The sequence below is a fragment of the Giraffa tippelskirchi genome, chromosome 7, assembly GCF_054371585.1.
Source record: "Giraffa tippelskirchi isolate mGirTip1 chromosome 7, T2T-mGirTip1v1.2.pri, whole genome shotgun sequence".
NCBI classification, from domain to species: Eukaryota; Metazoa; Chordata; class Mammalia; order Artiodactyla; family Giraffidae; genus Giraffa; species Giraffa tippelskirchi.
Window position 1 is genome coordinate 11,779,984 of NC_137281.1, and position 23,006 is coordinate 11,802,989.

Below are 23,006 nucleotides of genomic sequence, written 5' to 3' on the forward strand. Positions count from 1 at the left end.
TGCCCAGTCCCGCAATGTCTCCGCAGTCAGAACACATTTAGGCCTCCTGCCCTTTTGTCCCACAGCCTCTGCCATGGTGACAGTAATCCCAGCACGAGCGGCAGCCACCCACTGGGCCTCTGCCCTGAGCCCAGAGTGTACTCACAGCCTGCTTATCCAGCCCTGAATCCCACCTCTGGGCCCCTCTGTACAAAGAACCAGCGGTGCCCAGAAGACAGACCCCTGTGGCTCCCTCTAGGAGCCAGGCAGGGGGTTGCAGCTCTGCACACTGAGGCTGAGAGAGCCCAGAGCGCAGACTCAGGCCAGACACCCAGGACAGCAATTCCCAGCTTTGCAACATCGCAGCTGTGCCCTTGGGTGAGTACCTTCACCTCTCTGGCCTTCAGTTCCCTCATCCGAAAATGGGGAAGATAACAGAATCTATCTTATAAAATGGGTGTGAAGTCAACACTCATTATAAAGAGTTTAGACCTAGAACCAGGCACACCCTTACTACTTTATAAACTTCCACGTACTATTTCTTACCCTGAGGAGGGGCAATTTGGTGTTTGTTTTTATATTTTTATATATGGTGTTAAACATGCCCTACCCCCAGGAAGGGGGCTTCCCAGGTGGCGCTAGTGGTGAAGAACCCACCTGCCAATGCAGGAGACCTAAGAGACGCCGGTTCGTTCTCTGGGTCGGGAAGATCCCTTGGAGGAGGGCAGGGCAACCCACTCCAGTATTCTTGCCTGGGAAATCCCATGGACAGAGGAACCTGGCGGGCTACAGTCCATGAGGTCACAAAGAGTCGGACATGACTGAAGCAACTTAGTACGCACACACCCCAGGGAAGAGCAAAGGAGGGCTTTGGGTACAAAAGTGTGTATGTGCATACACACTTTTGTATGTCTATATTCATGGATATAGCTCTGTATATATGATACATTCACAATAATTTTATAACTGAGACTCAGAGAGGTAAGGTTGCTTCTGGAGTTCACAGCTTCTAAATGCCAGAAACAGAACCCAGACACATCACCTTTATCAGCCTCCTGCTTTTCTCATATGAAATTATGGAGCAGATGAAGCCTGAGCTGTTCTGGCAGGTAGGGGGGTGTCTGCCCTCTTCCCCGCCCCCCACCTCCAGACTCAGTCTCGAGGCCCATAGGTGCCCTGAGACGCCCTGAGCTTGAGGACCCCAGGCTGGAGCCCGCCCTGCTGTCTCCCAGGGCCCTGAGACGCCCTGCGCTTGAGGACCCCAGGCTGGAGCCCGCCCTGCCATCTCCCAGGGCCCTGAGACGCCCTGCGCTTGAGGACCCCAGGCCCAAGCCTGCCCTGCCATCTCCCGGGCCCCATCACTGCCCACCGCCCTCTCTGACCTGTTGTGCTCAGACTGCTGGAAGCTTGGGACAACGGCAGGGTCCCGGCGCCCCCTTGTGGCGTGACCTGGGGAGACAGGAGAGAAGGCACTGTCTTCCAGCAGCTCCCCTGTGCTTCCTGTGGGTACCACCCCTGCACCTGTGCCTCCAGAGTGGGGAAAGGGGCTGTGGTTGCAAGGCTTGTGTTTCTATCATGCCAGGGGCGTTCCATCAGCTTTCGTCACATTTGCCCTAGGTGATCCTAGGCCACTGACAGGAGGCAGTCATTCCTTGCCTATCTCCGCTGCCGCCCCACCGCAGGGCTGAAGTATGCATGTCTCTGCACATGCACGTGATGGGGTGTGGGTGGTTAGGAGCATAAGGTGTATCTCTGCATCACAGTGTTGAGATGTTATATTGCTTGATTTTTGGGGGACCATCCACCAGTCTCCTTCTTAGCCTCCCTGCCTCCAGTCTCATCCTAATCCCAGAAGCCTCACTCTAAATGTGAGCCAGTCCCTCTAAGGCTCCAAACTCATCCTGCGTGCCTCACTGCCTGTGGTTCAGGTTAAAGCTCCTTCGGCACTGGACTTGTTATCTGGCCCCTGCCTATCCTCCACCCCACCCCCACACTCATTCATAAACATTCCAGCTCCAACCACACTAAATTGCACTAGAGTTCCTCAAACTGGGCTCAGCACACTCTGGCTACTAGGCCTTTGTGCACATAGATCCCTTTGCCTGTCCATCACGTGGCTGGCTCACTCCCTCTTGTCCTCATGACTCAGCTCAGATGGTCCCGCCTTCCTTCACATCCCTGGGTTGGGGGCTCCTCTGGGCCCCTTGCCCCTCTCTGTAGTGTCACAACCCCTTTCACACTAGGTGGGAAAAAGGGATGTCCCATGCACAACCAGGGCTGTACTGACACCCCTACCAGGGTCTGAGTGGTTGTCAATCTGTGTGAGGGGGGATCTCCACCTTGCGTCATCCCCATGTGGCTGCACCTTGGGACAGTTCTGTGTGTGGCCATGCCAGTGTGTGCCAGTGGTACCTGTCTCTCCGTCAGAACAGTGTGCCCTGTGCGACTGTGCTCGACCCATGTGACAGCCTGTCCCCAAGGATGGCTCTCCCTGCCTCCACCGATTCTAGTAACATTGTGGACAACCAGGTAGGTTGTGCTTCACACAAGGTGCCAGCCAAGGGGTAAGGGTGTGCCAGAGCTTGGAGACCCCTCCTCCCCACACGGGGCCTCTTGGTACCAGATGGGGGCTGTAGCTGGCCGGCTTGCCCGGGCTGGGCAGCATGGGGGCCGCGCTGCAGGGGTTGATGCGTTTCTCCTTCTGGCGCCGGTTGCAGAACCAGACGCGGATTACTTCCTTCTCCATGTGCAGCTGCTCTGCGATCAGCAGGATCTCCTCTGAGGTAGGCTTCTGGTTCTGCGGACAGAGGGCTCGTCAGCCCCGTGTGCATCCTCCCGCCAGCCCTGGGGTCGCCCGAGGGTGGGAACTCACCGCTAGAAAACTCTTCTCTAAGGCGAAGCGGACGTTTGTCTCGATGCTGGTCCTCTTCTTGCGTCTCCGGCCGGGGAGCCCGTCGAAACCCAGACTGGAGCTGCTCAGCTGGTTGGGGCTGGGCAGGCTTGAGTCCACAGACATAGTCTCTGTGTCCGGGAGGAGATGGAGGGATGAGAGGGCGCCTCCCCCGGCCCGCCGCCCGCGCGGGAACCCCAGCCCAAGTCCCACCTGCGTCACTGAGCCACTTCTCCAGGAGGGGCTTGAGTTTGCACATGTTCTTGAAGCTCAGGTTGAGGGCCTCGAAGCGGGAAATGGTCGTCTGGCTGAAGTCGTTGCCATAGAGCTTGCCCATGGCCAGGCCCACGTCACCCTGGGCCAGTGGGGCGGGTATGGGACGGCCGTCAGGACCCGGCAGAAGGCTCAGCCCCACCCACCATCTAACCCCGTCCCCAACCCCGCCCATTAGATGATTCTGCCCCCTTCACCCCGCCCACCGGATAACGAGGCCCCCCCCAATCCCCCCATCCCCCCCCCACCAGAGGGTCCTGCCGCCCTGTCACCCCAGGCCCACCGCCTGTCCTGCCGGGCAGCCTCAGACCTGTGTGAAACCCAGCTTGATGCGGCGTTGCTTGAAGGTGCGAGCGAACTGCTCCAGCTCCTCCAGATCACTGGGCTCCTCGGGATGGGATGGTGGCTCCAAGCATTTGGGGGGCTGAGGGTGTGAGAGGTGCGGGTCGGGCAGCGTGGGGCGGGTCACGGCCTGGTGGGGTGCGCAGTTGGGTGGGATGCAGGGCCGAGGACCAGGATGGGGCTCAGCCCTGGCTGCTCAGTCCCCCTCCCTCCCTCCCTGCCGTCCAGACTCTCCCTGCAGACTCCCCTCCACCCGCCCCCAGGTGGCTCCTCCCCACTCATGGCCAATCAAGCTGACCTCTGCTGCCCCACAAGGGCGCTCTTACTGCCCAAAATTCTCTGCACATTCCCTCCTGGCCTGCAGACTCCCATAAGGAGCAGCCATCTCCTTCCTCCAAAGGCTCTTTCCATGGGGGTTCACAGTTTTAGCCTCCTCTCAGGCAGGAAATCAAGGACTGGCTCTGATATCCAGTTGCTGGGGACTCAAACAAATTTCTTAATCTCCCTGGGCCTCAGTTTCTCCCTCCGCGGAATGGGAACAATCATGGCTACTCTACCTACCCCGCGGGGTTGTTGGGAGAATCAGGTTAAAAATGACTAGGCTGCAAATAAACTAAAAATTAAAAAAAAAAAAAAAAATAGGGAGGGGCACTAGGGGAATTTACAAGGAAGCAGCAGTTCTCTCTGGAATGCTTCCTTTCCCTAAAAATGAAACATCTAAACAGGTGGTGGATGCAGGGATGTTGGACACACAAGTCCTTGATCCATTATCCAAAAACCTCAGGGCCAGATGTGTTTTAGAATTCAGAAATTTTTCAGGTTTTAGAAAGCCTGCATGGGGCATATATCACAGATAATGTAAACTCTCCTCCAATTAGGTTCAAAGCATTACCCTACATTCAGACATATCAACAACTGTCAGCTAAGGGTGAACATCACACAAGAGAAATAAAGAAGTCATACCTGCATCGATTCAGGTTAAGAGAGGTTTTGCAGCCAAATGACTTCCAGTGCCCACATTACAAGACCAACTTGATTTTCTGAGCATTTTGGATTCTAGTATTGTAGCTAAACCTTGTATTAGTACCTAAACTGTTCAAGTTTTCTGAAATAGTTTATATATTTTTTGAAAAGGCTGTTTTGAAAAATAGGTAGAAGGAAACTTTGAAATTGTAATTATGAACGAGTATTAGCAAAGTTGGGGGCTTCCCAGGTGGCTCAGCATTAAAGAATCCGCCTGTGATGCAGAAGACACAGGAGATGCAGTGAGTTCGATCCCTGGGTCGGGAAGATCCCCTGGAAGAGGGCATGGCAATCCACTCCAGTACTCTTGCCTGGAGAACCCATGGACAGAGGAGCCTGGTAGGCTACAGTCCACAGAATCGCACAGAGTCAGACAAGATGGAAGCAACTGAGCACGCACGCATGATCAAAATTTAGAACGCAGGCAGCAAACTAAAAGAAAGGGCACAGGGACGAGACAGCCTGGAGAGCTCACACCATGCAGAAGGGGCCTGCGCTCATACCCTCTGAATGCAGAGCCAGCCTTCCCATAGCTTCTGCTTTGTCAAAAGAAGCTGGGAATCTGGCATTTTCTGGGAATTTTGTTGACAACTAACTTGATTTTTCAGTAAGTGTGGGCCACCATTTGCAGTCTCTGGTCTGGGAAGGGGACATGAACCAATAGACACCTTCCTCAGGGAACTCCACCCCCCTACCCCACTTGGAGTGCTGGAGGAGATCTGAAGCATCTGTGATCTAAAGGCCTGTGAAGCCCCTGAAATTTCGTTGTTTGTGCACGTGTGCCTTTTTGGGAGTCAGACTCAAATCTTCCATCAGATTCTCCAAGGAACCCATGTGCCTGCAAGGGTTAAGAGCCACTGGTCTGGTTGACTTCCCTCATTCTGTGGAAGAGCAAGCCAGCTCAGACAGAGAGAGCAGCTTGCCTAGGGTCCCACAGCAAATCAGTGGCAGAACAGCGCTGGGCCCTGGGGCTCCCGACCCCCATCTTGGCCCCTGTGGCTGTGGGGTGGGCCAAATGGGAAGAAGACCTCACTCCTCAAACTTCACACCTTTCACCCACACCCCGAAGCACTCAGTAGACCGCTCACCTGTGTGGGAAGCCCTGCCCGGGGCTGGGAGGTCAGAAGAGCTCCCTGGGTTTGCTGAGGTAGCTGGAATAGATTTGGCGTCGGTAGCAGGCCTGGAGAGACAAGAGGGACCACACGGGGTGAGGGGAGGGGGACTGGGAGTTGTGTGGAGGTGTCGGGGGAGGCCATCCAGGGTAGGGGGCCTTACCTGGCTGACTCTGCTGGGCCTGTGGCAGCAGGAACTGAGCAGGTGACTGGAGGTGGTGACCTGGCACAAGCACCAGCTGCTGGAGCTGGAGAAGCTGCTGGATGTCCTGGCAGGGAGGAGGGCGGACAGAAAGACAGCCTGAGTCCTGGCCCGGTTCCTCCCTCGGCATCCCCCAAACCCCAAGTGGTGCTCCACAGGGCAGGCTGGCCCCAGTCATCAAGGGATGGAGCGCGGGTCTCTGGACACATGCCTAAGCTGAGAGCACCTGAGCATCCTACATGTGTCATCACAGGAGAGCTCACTCTTTGTTTATCTTTTCTTTCTTAATGGGATATTTGCCTTGTCTTATATTCCCACAGAACAGATAGAATCGCTTAAAAATGTAAATCAGACCAAGTCTTCCTTCCTTTTAAAACACTCCCAAGGCATATGATATCTTGTCTGGAAATAGCTTTAAAATACTCCAGCCCCTAGTGACCAGACTCTTGAGAGTCCCTTGGACTGCAAGGAGATCAAACCAATCAATTCTAAAGGAAATCAACCCTGAATATTCATTGGAAGGACTGATGCTGAAGCTGAAGCTTTGGCCACCTGATGCGAAGAGTCGACTCATTAGAAAAGACCCTGATGCTGGGAAAGCTTGAAGGCAGGAGGAAAAGGGGGCTCAACAGAGGATGAGATGGTTGGATTGGTTGGTGGCATCACCAACTCAGCAGACATGAGTTTGAGCAAACTCCACGAGATAGAGAAGGACAGGGAAGCCTGGCGTGCTGCAGTCCATGGAGTCACAAAGAGCTGGACACAACTTAGTGACTGAACAAGTGGCTGATTAAATTGGTACAATCACTTAGGAAAACTCTTTAGCATTGTTATGAGTTGAATTGTGTTGTTCCCCTCTTACCCCCTGAAAAAAGGTATGTTGGAATCCTAACCTCCCCAGAACCCCAGAGGGTGAAATAGAGGTTATTTGGAAATAGAGTCTTTGCAGATGATCACGTTAAAACGAGGTCATTCTAGTGGGCACTGATCCAATATGACTAGTATCCATATAATCCAGGGAAATTTGCAGACAGAGACAAACATGGATAGAGGGAAGAGACATGAAGAGATGCAGGGAGAAGGTGGTCATCTGCAAGCCAAGGAGAGAGGCCTGGAACAAATCCTTTTCTCCAGCCCTCAGGAGGAACCAACCTTAGCTACACCTTGATTTTTAAGTTCCATTTGCATGTGTGGCTCAGAGCATATAGAATCTGCCTGCAGTGCAGGAAACCCAGGTTCGATCCCTGGGTCTGGAAGATCCCCTGGAGAAGGGAATGGCAACCAACTCCAGTATTCTTGCCTGGAGAATTCGATGGACAGAGGAGCTTGACAGGCTACAGTCCATGGGATCGCAGAGTTGAACACAACTGAGGGACTAACACTTTCACAGACCAAAAGGGATCCTTAGGGGCTTCTAGAGGCCTGGCCATACTCAGTTTCTTGATCTGGATACCTGTTAAATGGGTGTGCTCAGTTTGTGAGTTTCATTGAGCTGTATATTTATGATCTGTGTACTTTTCAGTAGTTTTCATTTTATATTTATTTATTATTGTTTTGGCCACGTTGTGTGGCTCGTGGGATCTCAGTTCCCCAACCAGGGAATGAACCCAGGCTCATGGCAGTGAAAGCCTGGAATCCTAGCCACTGGGACACCAGAGAACTCCCTGTCCTCTTTTCCTTAAAAGGCCCTGAAAGTTATACAAACTTTGGCCTGACAAAACTGTTCCCACCTTGCTCTACACTGCATTTCTCAGAATGCAGTGCATGTGCCTATGATCTCATTTCCTTCACTAGACTGGAACTCTAGAAGGTAGCTGCTGCTAAGTCACTTCAGTTGTGTCCGACTCTGTGCGACCCCATAGACGGCAGCCCACCAGGCTCCCCTGTCCCTGGGATTCTCCAGGCAAGAACACTGGAGGGTCGCCATTTCCTTCTCCAGTGCATGGAAGTGAAAAGTGAAAGTGAAGTCGCTCAGTCGTGTCCGACCCTTAGCGACCCCATGGACTGCAGCCTACCAGGCTCCTCTGTCCATAGGATTTTCCAGGCAAGAGTACTGGAGTGGGTTGCCATTTCCTTCTCCGAGAAGGTAGAGGCCATGTCTTATTCTACTTGTGTCCCTAACCCTTAGCATCCCCGGTGGCTCAGCAGTAAAGAATCCGCCTGGAATGCAGGAGACCTGGGTTCGATCCCTGGTTCGGGAAGATCTCCTGGGGAAGGAAATGGCAACCTACTCCAGTCTTCTTGCCTGAGAAATCCCTGGGATAGAGGAACCTGGCGGGCTACAGTCCATGGGCTCACAAAGAGTTGGACACGACTGAGCGACTAAACAACACCTCACCCTTAGTAGAGCCTGGAAAGCCCCCATTAAGTGCCCAAGGAATTGAATCCAAAAAGTAAGGCCAGAAATAATCTTGTTAGTAGCACTGTTCTGATTTCATATAACCCTGAGCTTATTGATTAAAATAAATAAATAAGAATAAAAAGATTTGCTAATTCCTGTCTCTCTGGGAGTTATCACTCTCAGGAGAAATCCCCCTTTATCTCCAGAAGGCTGAAAGAGAGGTCTGCAGATTTCTTTCTGAATCAGCAGGGAGAGGGAAAAGATGGGGAAATGCATTGCAATTTGTGTGGGTCTCACAGTGAGGAGTTGCATGAGAACCTTAACCAGTCCCCCACCCACCGTTACTCAGACCACAAACTGGGGGATCAGCCCTGACTCCTCCCTCCCTTCCTCTCTGTTATTCATCCAGTCTATCCACAAGTCCTACCAAAAAATTTTTCGTATCTTTTTTTTGGCCGAGTGTCACAGCTTGCAGGTTCTTAATTCCCGGACCAGGGATTGAACCCATGACCCCTGCAGTGGAAGCACTGAGTCCTAACCACTAGACTGCCAGTGAAGTCCCCTACCAATTTTTTTCTACACATTTTTGTGCTCTGAATTCTTCAACATCTGCCAAAACCTACCCCGCCTCTTCTCAGAATTTTTTTAAAAAATGTGCAACGTAAAATATATAGAACTTCAAAGCAAATCACTTACATTAAAATGCAATCATCAAATATATTTTTGACTGTGATAAACAGTAATCAATGGGCTTCTTTGTTAATCCATTAAATAGGAGCAAGCAATAAGCTGGATGACTACTGTAATTTCAAAGCAATGATTGAAAATTATATTTTAAAAGATCTGCAACAACTGTAACAGAATATGGAAATATCTGTGCATCCTATGGGTGACAAAGTCCAAGCCCTCCGAATTCTACTGTGCTCCGCTGCCTTTTGGAAAACTCAGCAGTAGCTACAGGACTGGATAAGGTCAGTTTTCATTCCAATCCCAAAGAAAGGCAATGCCAAAGAATGCTCAAACTACCACACAATTGCACTCATCTCACACGCTGGTAAAGTAATGCTCAAAATTCTCCAAGTCAGGCTTCAGCAATACGTGAACCGTGAACTTCCAGATGTTCAAGCTGGTTTTAGAAAAGGCAGAGGAACCAGAGATCAAATTGCCAACATCCACTGGATCATCAAAAAAGCAAGAGAGTTCCAGAAAAACATCTATTTCTGCTTTATTGACTATGCCAAAGCCTTTGACTGTGTGGATCACAATAAACTGTGGAAAATTCTGGGAGAGATGGGCATACCAGACCACCTGACCTGCCTTTTGAGAAACCTGTATGCAGGTCAGGAAGCAATAGTTAGAACTGGACATGGAACAACAGACTGGTACCAAATAGGAAAAGGAGTACGTCAAGGCTGTATATTGTCACCCTGCTTATTTAACTTATATGCAGAGTACATCATGAGAAACACTGGGCTGGAGGAAGCACAAGCTGGAATCAAGATTGTCAGGAGAAATATCAATAACCTCAGATATGCAGATGACACCACCCTTATGGCAGAAAGTGAAGAAGAACTAAAGAGCCTCTTGATGAAAGTGAAAGAGGAGAGTGGAAAAGTTGGCTCAAAGCTCAACATTCAGAAAACGAAGATCATGGCACGCGGTCCCATCACTTCATGGCTAATAGATGGGGAAACAGTGGAAATAATGGCTGACTTTATTTTTCTGGGCTCCAAAATCACTGCAGATGGTGATTGCAGCCATGAAATTAAAAGATGCTTACCCCTTGGAAGGAAAGTTATGACCGACCTAGACAGCATATTAAAAACCAGAGGTCCGTGCTCGCTTCGGCAGCACATATACTAAAATTGGAACGATACAGAGAAGATTAGCATGGCCCCTGCGCAAGGATGATACGCAAATTCGTGAAGCGTTCCATATTTTTGGCGAGTGCCGGCCCCTGAGCAAGACCGTGCTCTTCAATGTCCTCAAGGTCACCAAGGCTGCTGGCACCAAGAAGCAGTTCCAGAAGTTCTGAGACTGGACCTCTGCCTACTGCCCCAAACACAATAAAGTTATTTTCCCAGTCAAAAACAAACAAACAAACAAACAAACAAAAAAACCAGAGGTCCATCTAGTCAAGGCTATGGTTTTTCCAGTGGTCATGTATGGATGTGAGAGCTGGACTATAAAGAAAGCTGAGCGCTGAAGAATTGATGCTTTTGAACTGTGGTGTTGGAGAAGACTGTTGGGAGTCCCTTGGACTGCAAGGAGATCCAACCAGTCCATCCTAAAGGAGATCAGTCCTGGGTGTTCATTGGAAGGACTGATGTTGAAGCTGAAACTTCCAATACTTTGGCCACCTGATGTGAAGAGCTGACTCATTGGAAAAGACCCTGATGCTGGGAAAGATTGAGGGCAGGAGAAGGGGAAGACAGAAGATGAGATGGCTGGATGGCATCACCGACTTGATGGACATGGGTTTGGGTGGACTCAGGGAGCTGGTGATGTACAGGGAGGCCTGGTGTGCTGCGGTTCATGGGGTCGCAAAGAGTTGGACATCACTGAGCGACTGAACTGAACTTAACTGAACCGTTCCCTTTATGCATTCTAGAAGGAAATGCTACATTTTCAGTGAGAAGATAGTGAAAACCGAGACATAATTTTTTCCCATCCAAGTTCATGGACGCTCACCCCTGAATTCTATCCACAGACCCCTGTTGGGATGGTCTGTGGAACCCAGGTTCTTCTAAAATATTAATAGAGGGAATTCCCTGGCAATCTGGTCAGAATTCTGCGCTTTCACTGCTGGGGCCTGGGTTCGATCCCTGGTCAGGACTGAAGAACTTGCAAGCTGCATGGCAGCCAAAACAAACGAAAAATAAAGCCTCCACAACTTTCCATCGAGTTTATTATTATTTTTTAGCTGCCACACAGCTTTTGGGATCTTCGTTCCCTGACCATGGAGTTCGCGAGGCAACTAAAGATCCTGCCTGCTGCAATTAAGACCTGGCACAGCCAAATGAATACATACATACATACATCAATATGTGGGGAAAAAAGAACGAGAGAGGAGATTCTGGGAAGAGCAGTGAGCTGCCGCAAGACCAAGGGTTAGCCAGTAGGGAGCGCCATTTCTCCACAACCTAGCACCATCTGAACCCGCTCTCCATCTGAAGTCACTTGGGGGCCTGTTAGGACCGAAACAGGCCGTGGAAAAGTTAGAGAAAGCCGAGGCATGCCTGCTGGACCCCTGCTGGGATATGAGTGGATCATCTGCTCTGTCCCTAACCTTCGAGAAAAACCAGACCAGAGGGCTAGCACCGGCTATCAAAGCTGAGAAGGAAAGGGCCACATTCTTGCTCATCGCTGTCATCTGATCACTCCCTTGCCCCAGAGCAGGGCGGAACAGGTGATACACGAATTTTCAGCGAATGCATAAGATAAATCTTAGGACTGATGGTGTCTGGGTGCCAACTGGCTGGGTTTTGCCACAGGTAGGATCCTGGCTGCAGACTGGGGGCAGAAAGACTGAGACATGGCGGTTATATGACCTATGGGGGAACTGCAGCGTGATCGCCCACTGGGCTGGTTCCACATGGTGGGGAGGAGGCAGCCGTGAGAAGGGACTCGAGGCACCGGGCCGAGCCCAGCAGGTGCAGCGCCTCACTCCACCGCACAGGCCGACTCCCCTGCCCCCCAAGACTGGCCTACACACACACCAATAGCTGCCCCAAGGGGAAGGTGTCAGCGCGCAGGTCTACATTGGCTTGCTCTCCCTGATAGGGCAAATTATGACCTGTTTCGGACACTGTGTGCTGCCAGGACATGAAGAACCTGAAGTGAGGTCCAGAGTGTGAAGGACGGGAAGGGATGGGGGCTGGGAACCGTGTAAAGTACATTGCAGTGACTGTGTGAAAACCCAGCAGTGGAAGGGGCCACCTGAGGGGACAGGAAGCATCCATCCTGGGGGCCACCTGGGTGATACTGCACCCCCACCTGCTCAGCACAGCATGGAAGGAGTTCCCACAATGGGTGGGAAGGTCACCTGGGGGGTGCAAGGGTCCCTTTCATCTGAGAACCATGGCTATTCGAGTCTTGGATGTTGTGCCTGCTTCTTCCTTTTTTAGGGTGGGGGCACACTTCACAGCTTGTGGGATCTTAGTTCTCCAACCAGGGTTCAAACTCAGGCCCTTGGCAGTGAGAGCACGTAGTCCTAATCACTGGCGTTTGTGCACGCACAGTGGCTCAGGCATGTCCGACTCTTGAGATCCCCCAGGTTCCTCTGTCCATGGAATTTTCCTGGCAAGAATCCTGGAGTGGGTTGCCATTTCCTTCTCCAGGGGATCTTCCCAACCCAGGGATCAAACCTGTATCTCCTACATTGGCAGGAAGATTCTTTTACCACTGAGCAACCAGAGAAGCCCCTTAACCACTGCACCACCAGCGAATTCCTGAGTGACTTAGGGGTAAGCTCTCTCTCTGGGCTGTACTGTCTAGGGTAACAATGCATGGTGTCCTGGAATCACCTGGGCTCTGAAGCGAGCCAGATACCTGACTATCCTCTACACATCTGAGACCACGGGCAGTTCTTTACCCTCTTTAAGCCTCAATTTCTTCAAATGACACCTCAATAATTCTTATCTCATGGGGCTGTTAAAGAATTAAATGAGACAATGCATGTAGAACATTTAGCCTGATTCCTGATTCACTCAAGGGGTTCTCCTTAAACAGCAGTCATTTTTACTGAGTCATTTCTGTCGGGGCCTCAGTTTTTCACCTATGTGTGCTGCTGCTGCTGCTGCTAAGTCGCTTCAGTCATGTCTGACTCTGTGCAACCCCATAGACGGCAGCCCACCAGGCTCTGCCATCCCTGGGATTCTCCAGGCAAGAACACTGGAGTGGGTTGCCATTTCCTTCTCCAGGGAATCTTCCTGACTCAGGGATTGAACCCATGTCTCTTACATCTCCCGCACTGGCAGGTGGGTTCTTTACCACTAGCACCACCTGGATCGCTCTTTCATCTATAAAACGAGAGTAATAATGTCTAACTCTTCACTGGGTTGTTTTGAGGCTTGAGTAATATTATTATTCTCAAAGCATCTCGAAAACCAGAACATACTCCCCCAACACAAGCATCTGCTGGCACTGCACCCTTACGTCACCCACCTCAAGTCACCCCATGAGCTCTCGAGGGCAGGAGCCCCATGGGTCCATCCTCTTCTTGGAAACCGACAACTTTCAGCTCCCACCCAGACCTTCCACCGAGTTTCAGCCTCCAATATCCATCTGCCTATTTGATGTCTCTACTTTTGGGTGATTAACAGACTCTGAACCCTACCATGTCCAAAGTGAAACTCCTGGTTCCCCAGCCCCACCCTCCAAAACACCCTGTTCCTCCCCTGCCTTCCCCAGCTCAGGAAACCACCTCGCCACCACCCAGTCGCTGAAGCCAGAGGCCCAGGAGTCATCCTTGACCTACAGGATCCATACAAAATAGCATGCTGGCCCCCACCTCCACCCTCATCGCCTACCTGGATGCCTGCAAGGGCTTCCCACTCGGCTCCTTGCTTCTAGTCCATTCTACCCACAGCAGCTGGAAGGAGCTTTGTAAAGGGTCAGTCGGGGCATACTCCTAACCTGCTTAGCAGCTCCCTCTGCCTCCCATCATACCCAGCACACCTTCCAACTCCTTGATCTTGCCTATGAGATGCTGCAAAAGCCAGTCCTGCCTGCCTCTGCCATGGCCCCTCACCTCCCACTTGTCTCCTACTCACTCTGTTCCACACATTTCACCTTCTTCTGTGCCCTGAACAAGTCAGACTGGTTTCTACCTCAGGACCTTTGTACCTGCTGTTGCCCTTTCCTAAGCTCTCCCACTGCCTTCGTGTCCGACTCATTCAGGCCTTGGTTCTCAAAGGCCACCTTCTCAGTGAAGCTTTTCCTGACTACCCATTGAAAGTGACTTCCTCCCGCGGTTTGGGGAAGAATGGATACAGGTATATGTATGGCTGAGTCCCTTCGCTGTTCACCTGAAACTATCACAACATTGTTAATTGGCTATACCCCAATACAAAATGCTTTTGGTGTTAAAATAAATAAATAACGGTTTCATCCCCGACCCAGCGTGCTGTGCAGTGCAGCCAAAAAAAATAAATAAATAAAAGTGGCTTCCTCCCTCTAGGGCAGCACCCTGTTTCATTTTCTTCATTACACTTATGCTAAAACCGTCTTGTTTTGCTGGTTTGTTGGCTTGTTTACTGTCTGTCTCTGCACTAAAACATAACAGCATCCTCAAGGGCAGCCCCCTCTGCCTTGCTCCCAGCTGTCCCCTTGGGGTCACAAATGAGAGCCTGGCGTACACAAGGTGCTCGTAAGTGTTAGTTGAATGAATAAATGACTATGATTCCTCCAGTCCCCTCCACTGGGGGGAAGCTCTAAAGGTTGGGGTTGGAGGTAGACAGAGGTGGCTTGTCTCTAGCACAAGATCTTCTATGTATACCCCTGTTCCCCAGAGGTTGGCCCTGCCACGTGGAGCAGTGACTGGGGCAGAACACCGTGGAACAGAGTACCAGTCAACAGGGAGGAAAAACACCTACATGCCAATTGCATATAACATCCCATGCTGTTGTTGTTAGTCACTAAGTTGTGTTGGACTCTTAGAGATCCCATGGACTGTAGCCTGCCAGGCTCCTCTGTCCATGGGATTCTCCAGGCAAGAATACTGGAGTGGGTTACCATTCCCTTCTCTAGGGGATCTTCCTGACCCAAGGATTGAACCTGCATCGACTGCACTGGTAGACAGGTTCTTTACCATCTGAGCCCAACGTTTCATGCTACCTCGTGCTAAAATTCTGGGACAGACAAGCCACAACAGATTCCCAGCCCAGGAGTCCTGGAGTGACTGGCAAGCCTCGGCCTGGCTCCTGGACTCTGGGGCCTGTGGGTATATGGCTGAACACCTCCAGGTGGGTGCCTGGGCTCACCTGGCATCCCCCACCTCTTCTCTAGTGGCAGAACTCATCTCCTCCTGGGGTCCTGCCCTTCCCACTCTCACGTCACGTAGTCCAGGTGGGGCTGAGCCCACCTTCTCAGGGGTCAGGAGACAATGACTCTTGACAGTGGGCGTGTTTTATCTCCCTGGGCATGGTGGCTGCAAGGCTAGAAGTGCTGGTATCCACTGTGGCTGCCCCGGAATGAAAAGGAAGACAGATCCCTGGGGCCGGGTCTGATGTGCTAGGCTGGGCCTTTTCAGTGGCCTGAGCCAAATACTCCCTCTTACTAACTGCCTAGAGGCGGGGCTGTGGCCGCACTGACACCTCCTCCCACCTCATCCTTTATTCGTGCCCACCCACCGCTGCCCCAAGCCTGCCCTACTCTCTCACTTTGCATTCGCCATTCCCATGCCTGGAACCCTTTCCCTCACTCATCCACCTGGCAAACTCCTACCTGTCCCCCCTAGGTTTGGATGCCACCTCCTCCGGGAAGCCTGCCCTGACTCCTTCAGACACAGCCGCTTTTCTTTTCCTGTGTCCCCACTGCTCCCAGCAGGTTTCTCTCGGTCACTTTTCTTCACTAGGTCCTACTTGCCTAAAAGATCTTCGCGAGCTCTATTTGCTGCAGCCGTATGATGAAATGGGGACATCCCCCCAACTCCCCCGGCTCTCCAGAGACAAAATGATGTTTTAGAAGTGAATATAAATGTTCAATCAATGCCTCTCCTATGCCAGACATTCTGAATGACTCCCCTGGAGAGATGTCTTCCCTACCCTTGATTGAAAAGATGCAGCAAAACATCCCTCATTGATTCAGTAAATATCTGTGGGGCCTCCTCGGTAGAAAGCACCGTGCCCAGTGCTGGCCACACAGACTGTAAAATTGTATTAGAGGGAATTCTGTGGTGGTTCAGTGGTTAGGACTCTGTGCTTTCACTGCCAAGGGCTCGGGTTCAATGCCTGGTCGGAGAACTGAGATTCCACAAGATATGTGGTGCAGCCAAAAAAAAAAAAAAGTCAGTGGTAAAATGGTATTATAATCACCTCTTCATCTGTTCAAGATAGGAAAATGCAGGGAAGATTCCTGCCAAGCTGACCGACATTAGTTTTTGGAAGCTGGCATTACAAGGACAGAAGTTGGACTTTTTCTTTGTACTTTATATACAATTTCAAAGTGATAAGATTGTGAATGCTTTTGACTTTCTTGCCTGCATGTGTACCAAGTCACTTCAGTTGTGTGCAACTCTGTGGGACCCTATGGACCATAGCCCACCAGGCTCCTCTGTCCATGGGATTCTCCAGGCAAGAATACTGAAGTGGGTTGCCATGCCCTCCTCTATGGGGTCTTGACAACCCAGGGATTGAACACGCGTCTCTTAGGTCTCCTGCATTGGCAGGCAGGTTCTTTACCACTAGTGCCACCTGGGAAGCCCTTTAACTTTCTTACAACTTCTCAAACATTTCTTAGTGGCTTGTTGGTGTGTCTGTTTCCCTACGAGACTGGGAGCCCCTTGGGGGACAAGGCTGTGTGTGAGTCATGCCTGCTTCCCGCCAGGGCTCGACACAAGGGAAATATCTGTGAAGTGAGGGCGGGACGGAGCTGAGCAGGCCCGAGAAGTTAAGTGGCCCCGGCATGCACAAGACACAGGCTGGGAAGACAGTCAAGCCCAGGCCAGGCCGGCTGTGACTGCAGCAGGGCAGCGAGCGTGGGAGGACGTGGTGCCCACCACGGCCTGGGCACAAGCAGCGCGGTTCCCTGCTCCTGGGCTGCCCGGGATAAACATTTGTCTGCTGGGGAAGTGAGATCACGGGGCAACGGAACTCCCAGGAAACCACCTCAGCCCAGCTTGGCACTCGCAGGGGACAGATGAAGATCAGAGCTGGGGGAAGCTGGGGCAGGCAGCGCGAGAGGAGAGGGCTGGGCAGGAGGAGGCCTGGAGAATCAGGGTGCTGGCAGGACAGCGGGTGGCAGAGGGTCAGCCTGCTGCTCCCGGAGTCTGTGGAGAGCCTGGAGGCGCTGGCTGAACAGGAGTGTCTGCTGCTCCTGGGGCTGATGGCCTGGTTCAGTCTGCACTAGGCTGCCCTGTCCCTCCGCCCTCCCTGTAGTCTGTGTTCCTTCAACAGAGATTTTCGATGGCCTATTTTCACACAGCCTTTGGTGATCAGAAAGCAGAAAATCAAACCTGTGAGAGAAAGAGAAGTCATGGAAGACTTCCTGAAGGCACAGGCTCCTGAGCTGGGACTTAAAGCGAGAGGAGGAGCTGACCAGATAAAGAGAAGGGGCTGACTTCCAGGTAGAAAGAAGGACAGAGATTGGAGGAGCCTAGCGAGGAGCCCTGAGCCTCAGCGCTGCCCAGTGAAGAGAGGTGTGTATTACGAGGCAAATCACCGGCTGCTGGGGTCTCTGGTGGCTGGGGAGGGAGGGGTGCCAGATAGGGACAGCAGCCCCAGATCATGTGGTTACAGCTCTGGACTCCTGGGCTGGCAATGCCCCTTGAGCTCACGGTATGATCTGAGGCGGGCGAGTCACTTCACTCCCCCAGAGCCCCAGGCATGATGAGGATCTGTGGATTCAAGGTGGTCGTGTTAGCACAGTGCCTGGTACCAAGGCCACGTCCGACAGACTACATGTGGCAACAGTGGTGAGCCAGGCATTGGGAGGATCTGTTTGGGACAGTCACTACAGAGCAGCGAGGCCAGATTGCTTTGTGTTGCTGCAGAGCCAGACCTTGTGGCAGGAAGCACTAAGAAGGCAGAGATGCGCACGGTGTTAAGGACACCCCCAAGTGAGACTGCTGGCCAGCAGTGGAGCTGGTCCATCAGAAGCTAACTGCTGCCAAGGGAACAGCCTCGCAGGTGCCGGACAGCTCCCTGGTGCAGACAGCACAGGCAGCCAGGGGATTCCTTGGGAAGGGGTGGGGAAAGAGGAGGATCCTAGGAACAGTCACTGTGAGAAACTCAGGGCTGTGGGAAGTTAAACAGGGTCCCTTGCTCTAAGGTTTCCTAGGCCCTTCGCTGTCCTGCAACATGGGTCACAGACTCAAATGCTATGTGGAAACCAGGTGAACAGTACATATGGGTGACATGGGCAGGTGTGGAAGGAAGGGGTGCGCCGGAGAGAGCGGCCTGCCCAGCTTCTACTCAGCTCACATCAGCCATCCTTATGGGAAGCCTGTGGCCACTGCCAACAGTTGAACTGGCCACCGCCACAGTTGTATTGTGTTCCCTAAAAACATAGGGTGGAAATTCTAACCCCTAGTGCCTGTAACTATGACCTGGTTTGGAAATGAGGTCTTTGCAGATATGATCGAGTTAAAATGAGGTCATTAGGGTGAGCCCTAACTCGATGACTGCTGTCCTTTTACAAGGAGGGGAAATGTGGACACAGAGACCGACACGCACAGAGAAGATGGCCATGCGATGACGGGGGCAGAGATTGGAGTCATCCATCTATGAGAAAGCCAGCGATTTCCCGCACCACCAGAAGCTGGAAGAAGCAAAGAGGGATTCCCCCTAGAGCCTTCACAGAGAGCCCAGCTCTGCTGACACCTTGATTTTGGACTTCTAGTCTGATGTGATGCATTTTGGTTGTTTTAAGCCACCCCGTTTGTGATACTTTGTTGTGGCAGGCCTAGAAGCTAATATGGCCCCTCATGCATGATTCCACGTAGACCGGAAGTCTGTAGAATGGGGAGAGAGAAGGCGACATTTCCTGACCCATAGGTCATGGGCCTCTTTCTGAAAGAAGGTCTCACTGGATGAACCAGGGGACATGATGTGGGGACACTGATTCTGATTCTCAGCCTTTCGTTCGGGGCCCACACACAGGTCCTGCTCACTGAGGTGACCCCCGGTTTCCTCTGCTGTAAACTGAGGATGACGTGTCAGCCTCCCAGGTGGCTGGGCCCCCTCAGCGAGGTGCACAGAAATCGGGGAGTCAGCCACTCCCATCACGCGGAGGCCGTCCTCCCTCTGAGCCTCACTCTATCCCTCCAGTGATGGGTGGAGGCGTGTCCCAAGGCTTCCTAGCGTTGCCGGGGGACTGCCCGGCCGGTGGCTGGTGGTCAGAATGGTAAATGGTACCCGGGGACCAGCCAGCCTCCTGCACAGTCTCGGGTTCTCGGCCGGGGGAGGGTTCTCCCCCGGGGACCGCCCTTACCTGTGCTGTGAGTTGGATGGGCTGGGACAGGGTGAGCTGTGGGGTCCCCGGGGGCTGGCTGGCAGACTGTGGTGGTGGCAGGTCGCCTCCCCCGGAGGAGGAGGAGGCTGGAGGCTGCGAGGTCGAGGAGGAGGCGGAGGAGGAGGAGGAGGAAGAGGAGGAGGAGGTGGAGGCGGCGGCGGCGGCGGCGGCGCTGGACTGCTGCACGGCGGCGGCCAGGAGCTGGGCCTGCGCTTGCTGCAGGAGGAGCTGCTGCTGAGCCGGCATCAGCGCCGTGAGCTGCGGGGGGGGGGCGGGGCCGGAGGAGGAGCGTGGGAGGAGCAGAGAAGGCAGACAGGGGTTAGGTAGCGCCTTGAGCCAAGCGGGTTACCGGGCAGAAGAGACAGGCGTGGACAGAGTGGCCGTGGGCCTGGCGGGATACCCCAGACCACCGTGGGTCCTGTAACAGACGGGAGGCGGCTGGCCTGTTCCCCCCGCCCCCGCACAGTCCACCGTCCCTGTGCGCCCCGGTACTTACCCCGGCTAGCTGGCTGCCAGTCAACATGAGTTGGGCTTGGGGCAGGTGTGGCTGAGCCGGCTGCGGGGGCGGGGGTGCTGCTGGGGCTGAGTCGCCGCTGGGGTCTTCAGCCTTGATCTGGGGGGGAGAGAGGCAGGGTCCGGGACCCCAGAATGTTAAGTGGAGGCCAGAGAGAATGCCCACCTGCGAACCAAAGAGAGGGCACGTGTGTGGCTACGCCAACCCCGCGCTCGCACGGGGAGGAGCAGACTGGGGGGCGAAGGCGAGGTCTGCAGGGGCGGGCTAACCGCTCCGTTTAGCCTCAGTTTCCACATCGGTCAGAAAGGTTAACACACCCTCTGCACCCCAACTCCCGACAGGAAAGGGTCGCCTTCGGAGAGTGCTTTTACCCTCTTGGGGGTCAGTTCCCCATGTGTCAAATGGGAAATGATGCCTGGGGGACCCGAGGGTTCTGGGTACCACATCCCTCATCTGCTTCAGCCCAAGGTACATCTCCTGTCTGTCCAGTGGAACAAGACTTTGTTGGAAGAAAGGGTCTTAAGGTATTAAAGAAAAATCACCGTCTTAAAATATGGGTCACGAAGTCAAAGCCTAAGGAAACAGGCAGATGGTGAAAATGGGTGATTTGGGCAAGTGTGGGCGGAGTGAGCTGGAAAGAGCGTGCCTGCCTGCCTGAAGGGGGGCCTGACCAGCCCCTACTCTATTCCTACCAGTAAAAATCTAAGGCAGAAACGCGGCAAGGTCAGAAAAGGGTGTTTGCAGGCCAGATGTGGTTCAGGTCTGCCCACTGTCAGCCTCCACCCCAGAGTCCGCTGAGCCCCTCCTCATCTCTCCGTGGAGAATACAGATGCATCTGCATCCACCACGTACAACAGACCAGCTTACAGTGGTCCCTACCTAGGTCCCTGCCTTCTTCCCCTCCTACACAAAAAGCCAGACAATGGTGGGCTGACCTGAGAGGTCTATTCGCAAAAGACACATGGGGTGGGGGTGTGTGGCTTGATGGGTCTCACTCTCGGGCCCAGAAGGGAGTATTAAGGATCATCCTTCAGCCCAATGTCCCAACAACGTCTTGCCAAAGGAGGTTCACAGAGGGAAAGCGACTTGTGCAAGGCAACACAGCGACTTGGCAGGAGCAAGCACAGCGTTTGTGCCACAGACGGAGACTGACAGACAGACAGAGGCCCGGGAAAGGCCGAATAACAGAGGGTGAGTGGCACGCCCCAGGGGGTGGGACCCAAGCGTCAGAAAGTCTAAGGGGTGTGGGGATGCAATGTGAAACAGCGGAACTAGAAGCCAGGGCCATGGCTGCCCTCCTGGGGAAATTAAGGGCCTTCTGGAAGTCTGGTCGTGTTCTGTTTTTTGATCTGATGCTGACGACACAGGTGTTCAGTTTGTGAAAATCCAGAGTTGTATGCCAAGGATCTAAGTGTGTGTAATATTTTAATGAAAGGTTTTTAAAAAACGAACACTGTGTGCCATGGTGAGAGTACGAGGCTTCTCAGGGCTCTTTCCTTCTCTCTGGGTCTTTTAAGAAAAGTCTTCATTAGATGCAAGGATGTCTCTAATACCTTCCTACCCTGGCTCACCTTCCCTTCTAACAAAGAGAGAACTGGTCTCAGGCTTAGACCCTACAACAGGCAAGAGTCTCTGGGTAATTTTAATAATCATTGTCTTTATTTCCATGGCAAGTGATTCTGGTTTTCCATTCATGAAATTTCCATTAAAAAAAAAAAGTTTTATTTTAGCTGTTGAGTAAGCAAGCCAGTTCATGAGCTGATTATTGTTGAAGCTGAGTGACAGGTACCTCGAGGTTTGTTTCGCTATGGTCTTCCTTCTACTTTTGTATCTGTTTCACATTTTCCATAATAAATTTTTTTAAATTAAGAACCAATTTAACAAAATTGTGATGTAAATAATTATACATAAATAATTATACAGGTGGTGTGTGCATCTGTCTGACATCCTGATGGAAGCACATGAATGACTGCCCTGAGGGAAAGACTGACACAGAAGAGATGCGGTGGGATGGAGCAGCAGGGGCAGGGAGCGCAGACCAGATGTGGACGGAGACCTGGTGGGGAAGGCAGCGAGGACCTTTGCTCTCCTAGACCCCACTGGTCTCCCCCCTGGGGAGAAGCAGGGCTGCTGGGGCAGGACGGGCTGCAAAGATTCAGATGAGGGTGGGGAGGGGCTTGGGGGCGGGGAGGGGGGTGATGGATACTCTTGGCTCTGAGGGCTAAGGCCAGAGCCCAGCTTGAGATCAGAGTGAAGCTGGTCAGAGTCAGGGGCCTTCTCCCCTGGGTCATGTCTGCACACTCTGAACCGGACACCTGTCAAGAGGTCATCCAATCTGCCAGCCCCCACTCCTGGGCTAGAGGAGACTGAGGAGCCCAGAGTGGGAGGGTGACTTTCCCTCAGAACAGCTCCTGGCACCCTACCCTGTCCTCCGGCCACCACTGGTCAGGGTAAGGAGTCCCACCCAGGCCACCCTGCGCCTGCGCCATCTTTAGGCCTCTGGATCGGCTGGCCACCCCCACCAGACTGGAGGGTGGAGACCCGGGCCCCAGACACCCCCCTCAAAGCCCAGCTGTGCCCAGCAGCAGGGCCCTGTCTGGATGTGGGATGTGCTCCATCTGGCCACTTCTGGCCTCCCCGCTGTCCTCTCCTGCAGCATCCTCACTGGATCTGCCCGCCCCCACCTGCTCCCCACTCATCGCCTGGCCCCCGAGCTTGTGCGTTGGGGGGGTGGGGGTGGGGCGGGCCCCTGTTCGGTCAGGGAAGTTGGGATGGGGGCGGGGCCCTCAGCTTCCTGTTGTTCATCGCCCTGGGGCTCTGGGGGGGATTTCCCTGGCCACCCCCACCCCCCCAGGGAAGGGGAAGGAGCCCTGGTGAGTCACAGGCCTGGGGCGGGAGCCTGAGGGTGAGAAGGGGCGGGAGGAGTCCTGTCACCAAGGTGCCAGGCCCCAGGCCCACAGCAGGCATCCGGGACCCTCTACCAAATGTCATATCCGAGCGGTCACCCTGGCTGCTCTGACCGGGGCTTACCTTGGTGCTGGGGCCAGTCGGGGACACGGAGAATGGGGAGGTCTTATTCTGGGGGTTCTGCAAAGAGCAAGTGGGGGTGGGCGATGGGAACAGTGAGATGAAGGAACTTCTGACGCCCTACCCCTGCC

At 53.1% G+C, this 23,006-nt stretch overlaps 1 protein-coding gene and 1 non-coding gene across 31 annotated transcripts in view; one reads left to right on the top strand and one right to left on the bottom strand.

The window, feature by feature from the left end:
- POU2F2 (POU class 2 homeobox 2) overlaps window positions 1-23,006 on the bottom strand; it is a 102,805-nt gene that overhangs the window by 2,982 nt on the left and 76,817 nt on the right. For 6 of the 30 annotated variants that reach the window (XM_081516126.1, XM_081516109.1, XM_081516124.1 and 3 more), the window contains 10 exons: window positions 22,879-22,935; window positions 19,831-19,947; window positions 19,314-19,592; window positions 5,783-5,888; window positions 5,596-5,687; window positions 3,453-3,614; window positions 3,083-3,224; window positions 2,852-3,000; window positions 2,600-2,776; window positions 1,362-1,428 (listed from right to left, as the gene is read on the bottom strand). In XM_081516126.1, coding sequence (XP_081372252.1) covers window positions 1,362-1,428; window positions 2,600-2,776; window positions 2,852-3,000; window positions 3,083-3,224; window positions 3,453-3,614; window positions 5,596-5,687; window positions 5,783-5,888; window positions 19,314-19,592; window positions 19,831-19,947; window positions 22,879-22,935 — 1,348 coding nt within the window. Of the gene's footprint in view, window positions 1-636; window positions 766-1,361; window positions 1,429-2,599; window positions 2,777-2,851; window positions 3,001-3,082; window positions 3,225-3,452; window positions 3,615-5,595; window positions 5,688-5,782; window positions 5,889-19,313; window positions 19,593-19,830; window positions 20,014-22,878; window positions 22,936-23,006 lie in introns of all 30 variants that reach the window. The other 24 variants (XM_081516128.1, XM_081516111.1, XM_081516112.1 and 21 more) reach the window with 9 other exon arrangements.
- LOC145516043 (U6 spliceosomal RNA) lies at window positions 9,998-10,104 on the top strand. The gene has a single exon (XR_014061217.1). It is a non-coding gene; the product is annotated as a U6 spliceosomal RNA (small nuclear RNA).